The 5,176-nt window shown below is 47.5% G+C and overlaps 1 protein-coding gene across 1 annotated transcript; it reads right to left on the bottom strand.

The window, feature by feature from the left end:
* Positions 1-264: 264 nt before the first annotated feature.
* Positions 265-2,958, bottom strand: LOC311374568 (transcription factor SOX-6-like). Its single transcript, XM_084490389.1, has 3 exons — positions 2,656-2,958; positions 1,679-1,895; positions 265-745 (listed from the first exon to the last, which is right to left on the bottom strand). The coding sequence occupies exons 1-3, from the start codon at positions 2,747-2,749 to the stop codon at positions 415-417; spliced, it is 642 nt and encodes a 213-aa protein (XP_084346515.1). The 5' UTR covers positions 2,750-2,958; the 3' UTR covers positions 265-414.
* Positions 2,959-5,176: the final 2,218 nt, after the last annotated feature.

Here is a 5,176-nt window from a genome sequence, read left to right on the forward strand (position 1 = left end):
AAAACTACAACCAAACCGCTTTACACACAACTGTAGAAAACACTTAAGACCCAATATGTGTTGATCTCATGAAACCACGTCCGCATGCTGGCTCGTGGAGGATACATCATTAAGAGTGTTTCTCTTTTTTTTCTTAAGTCGTCTATTTACTTTGAACTCAATGTTTTTTTTTTTTTTCATTTTCTCACCCCCCCTCCTCCTCCTCCTCCTCCTTCTCCTCCTCCTCCTCCTCCTCCTCCTCCTCCTCCTCAGATCAGTCTCTCAGCTCCGCGGGCCAATCCTCTTTTCGGATGAGTTTTTGTTGTGTGTGTCGCGTGTGTGTGTGTGCGTCCAGTCCGCCCCCCCCGTCATCCCCCCCCCAATGGTTCTGATTGGCGTTTTGTTTTTGTTTGTTTGTGAGCAGGGAGGGGGCCCTTAGGTGGCGCTGACGGGCTCCTGCGCCTCGTTCTCGCTGCTATAGTCCGACTTGGGCTCCTCCTCAAAGTCCTCGTACAGGTCCATCTCCTCCTCGCCGTTGGGGCGCTCGCCGCCGCCGCCGCCGCCGCCGCCGCTGTTCACCAGTAGGGGGCTGGGCTCTAGCTTCATGTTGAAGGTGCTCTGGATGACGGGCAGCGGGGGCTCGGGGCTGGCCGACGCGCTGGAGCACTCGGAGGTCATCTGAGGGGAGGGTGTGGTGGTCGCCATGGTTATGGCCCCGGGGTAGACAACACCCGCACTGGTACTGATGGGGATCTGCGCCTGCTGACTGCACGGGCGGGGGGGGGGGGGGGAGGGAGAGAGAGAGAGGGTGAGAGGGTGAGAGAGAGAGAGAGAGAGAGAGAGAGAGAGAGAGAGTGAGAGAGAGAGTGAGAGAGTGAGAGGGTGAGAGGGTGAGAGAGAGAGGGAGAGGGAGAGAGGGAGAGGGAGAGAGAGAGAGGGAGAGAGAGGGAGAGAGAGAGAGAGAGAGAGCAAGGGAGGGATCAATTGGAGGGGACAAAGAGGGAAATGGGAGAAAAAAAGGAGGGGGAATTTAGTCTACAATTTAAGAAAACAATGATTTACTTTTAGACAAAAAATAAAAAAAAGAATCACTAGCTAGGAACTAACGAGAACCCTGAACAAACAAATGCAGTTTGAAGCCAACCAAAACGTACTCTGGTCTCAGGCACTTAAACTGGGAATGTAGAATTTAGCGTTCACCAGCTCTGTGGAAATAATTTGGGAAAAGAGAAAGTCTCCTGACAGCTCCTGTTTAGAGCATTTTTTTTTCATATTGTAATAGTTTATTGGCTACATAAAGCCACTGTTTCTGTTCTGCTGTTGTACTGGATGATTGAAATTCCAGCCAGCGTGCGGCCTACGACTGACACAGGAACAGCACCAGGAGAAGCTTCTCCTGGCCGGCCACACGGCAGTAAATTAAACAATTCACCATGTAGGTCAAGACAGCTGTTCTTAGGCTTAATGTCTTGTAATCACGTCTCTATTTGTCTTCTAGTTCAGTCCTCACATTTATTAACAATCAAGCTCAACACAAACATGTTACGTATAAAACGTTATTTACAATTTAAAAATCACTTCAAACTAAACCACACACACCTACACATTTACACATTTTCTGAAACAACGTCAAATGTTGATGGAATCATTGATGTGTGTTTGCGAGTCACTGTTTGTAGGACAGTGACTGTGCACCTACCCCACAGTGAAGAACTGCCTCATTTCCTGTCGTCGTGAGCGCATCATCTGCTTGTACTCGCCAATGCGGAGCTTCTTACCGTCGATAATGCAGGTCCGCTTGGGTCGGGGCTTGTACTTGTAGTTAGGGTACTTCTCTAGGTGGATTTTACTGAGGCGCGCCTGCTCCTCATAGTAAGGCTGCTTTTCCTGGTTAGACATGGACTTCCACCTTGAACCTACACAGGCAAAACAACACGTTTCAATTTCATTTTTGAAAAAACGGAATTAAACTAAATTGTATGTGGAAAAAAAAAACAGGAATTTAGAATAGTGCCCATTTGACATTTCCTGATGGCCGTGTTCTCTGCGGTGCGCACTCCGCTGGGGAGCTGGTGACGACAGGCGGCTGTATTAAACAGCGCTAGCTGTACAGCGCGCTCCGGCGTGGCTACCAGCACGTTTAATAACCCTGATCTATGGCCTCTCAGGGCCGGGGGGGACGAGACCCATTTAGCCTCTGTCATTTTTCATGACAAACACTTACGGCGGTGACGTGCTGTAAATCCATCCGTGTGTACCGTAGTGGTTTGATCCACGGCAGGGCCAATCAGATAAGACCCCTCCCCTATCCACCAAACTAGCCCTGACCCCCCCCCCCCCCCCCCTCCCCAACACACACACTCTAACCCACCATCAACCATCCCGTCCCCTGCTCTTAAACAGTACAGAGTGCAGATGTTCCCTTACACAGAGGAGCACGTCGTCTGCGTCCTGTACGTTTGCAGTGAGCGAGCGACACGTGTACATACTGTAAGTAATCCGTGGCTCTTGAGCGCGAAGCTACGCACGACGAGAGAAAACTAGTGTGGAATGTGCAAAGGGGATCAACACCATATTGATTCGAGGCTACTGGATGATTGGCGGTTCGTTCACCGCGGTTCCCTTCTGTTCCGTGAACCAGCAGACGACAGAACCTAAACGAGGAGAGAGGTTTACCCAGGATTTTGCTGATGTTGGAGTTGTGCATGTCGGGGAAGGCCTGCAGGATCTTGCGCCGCTCGTCCTTGGCCCAGACCATGAAGGCGTTCATGGGCCGCTTGATGTGCGGCTCGGTGGTGTTGCGCCCTCGGGCCTCCCTGTACACCCGGGCCTCGGTGGTGCTGGCGCCTCCTGTTGGCCAACAATAATAGGGTTGTGCTTTATGGGCTGAGCCATTGACTTCTTTGCGCCCTGGAAAATGCCAGAGCAAGAAGAAGGAAGAGAACAACGGAGGCCGTTAATCACATGACACGAGCCGTCGCTCGCCCCCCATCCACCGTTAACTATCATCACAGCCTCCAGTCGAGTGTGGCCTCCGATACACCTGGGGAGCCTTCGACTGCCGAACCTGACACATGTACTGCTGGAGGATGACTGATGAAGGACCACAGCGTGGCGCTTAACAGCCTCAGACTAACATGAAGCCGAACTGGGGGCTTCAATACAAGTTCTTAATGTTGTCTCAGTCTCCTTCCTACTTACAGCAATGTGACAGTCCTAAACAAATCAAACAAATGCACAAGCCAACTTGAATAGGGCAATATCTGGAAGTGTTGACTGCCAAACTCTACACAACCTTTTTTCAGAGAACATTTCAACACATATATCCAAGGGAAGTCAAGCTTAGACACATCCCTTCTTTTAACTATATGCATGCACGGACACATAGTCACAAACACAAGGCAAGTGCGCGCGCACACACACACACGCGCACGCACACACACACACACACACACACACACACACACACACACACACACACACACACACAAACTCAGGCATACAGTTAACATGAGTGAGCAAAGAGCCGCTTCTCAATCAAGTCATTGACAATCAGCATAAGAGAGTCTCTCCGTATTAAACTGTACATCTGACTGATAATGATTTCTGTTTGCATGCGCATTTGCTTCCTTTTATATGTTAGATGTGAAAGAATTAAATAAAAGCAATATGAATATTTAAACAAACAAAAACATGTTGATAAACAAGGCATGAAAAATAAGATTAAAAAAAAAACGCTTTCCATATGCTACGATACATCTTTAATGAAGTCAAATGTGGAAAAGAAAGCTCGGGATGACTCATGCATATTTCATCACGCACATGTGAAGAGCTCTCATTAGGCCGTCCCACTGCAAGCCTGGCACCCGTTACCTGGGGTTTCATCTCTATTATTATTATTTCAGTTGATCAACACAAAATAACCTTTAATGAGTAATGGCTGGCAAAATGGATTCACGAGTATTCAGTCTTTTTACATTTTCTTTATGTATTTTTTTGATCTTCAGCGCACACGACCTGTTCATGTGCTGTTAAACCTTGTGAAATAGAGTTTCAACAAGGCACAGTTTATTGACACAAAGGTCATGTTGTGCTTCAGGGAGAAATGAGTTACAGCTGCCGTGGGGATAAAAACATTTTTCAGGCAGTGATTTGAGTCATGGTATTATCATGCATTACTCATTACGTTGTCAGGCTTCATGTGCTAAGTAATGAGTACCGCATGATAATATCATGCGTTACTGATTACTTAGTCAGGCTTCATATGCTAATTATTGAGTAACACATGATAATATCATGCGTTACTGATTACTTAGTCAGGCTTCATATGCTAATTATTGAGTAACACATGATAATATCATGCGTTACTGATTACTTAGTCAGGCGTCATGTGCAAAGTAATGAGTAATGCATGATAATATCATTACTCTTCACTTAGTCAGGCTTCATGTGCTCAGCGTCTCTTATTTTATTCTTACTGTTTGAGTCGAAAAGCGAATGAGTAATCTCAGATTTTCCTAGCTTCAAAACACTACAGATCAACGCAATTATAAAATGTTAGGTCTGACGTGATTCCTCAACACAATTATCAAATGATCCAACCCACTCTGTTATTAATTTGATTACGCTGCGCTTGGCTTTTTGTTCTCTCGTATTGCCAGGGACGTCTAGTTTCCCCTCGCCTGTCAGCCTGCCCCTAAGCCAACAGGAATTCAGGAATAATACACTGCTTTGGCCGCCGCCGATCGGCACAGTACGTTAATTTCATTTAGCATGCACTCACTGTACAGGATGAATTGATTTCACTTTGTTTGGTTTTGACAACCGTGTTTATTGTGCAGTGAAATGTGGTGTGGCGGCGGGGTTGACAGTATCCATCAACGCGGGGCAATCTGCTGACTGCCAGGCCAGATGAAGGTATTCATTAGCTCAGGAGCGGGCGCTCACTCAGACACGACAGCCACTGTCTGCCCCGTGAAATCGCTGGCTCTAATTTACGACGGCTCCCGTGCCATTACTCTATCACTGACACTGATTCAGCAATTTATATACTGGCGTGCATGCACGCGGGCATAGGTGAGTTTCTTACGAGTAAGGGGGGCATCGAACAACAAGCTGCCATCAGCCAGTGCTTCAGACACAGTTAGATGGGAAACCATGCAATTGACTTACTTCATTAAGGGTTGCAAGATGGGGG

The sequence above is a fragment of the Micromesistius poutassou genome, assembly GCF_964030765.1.
Source record: "Micromesistius poutassou genome assembly, contig: SCAFFOLD_6306, whole genome shotgun sequence".
NCBI lineage: Eukaryota > Metazoa > Chordata > Actinopteri > Gadiformes > Gadidae > Micromesistius > Micromesistius poutassou.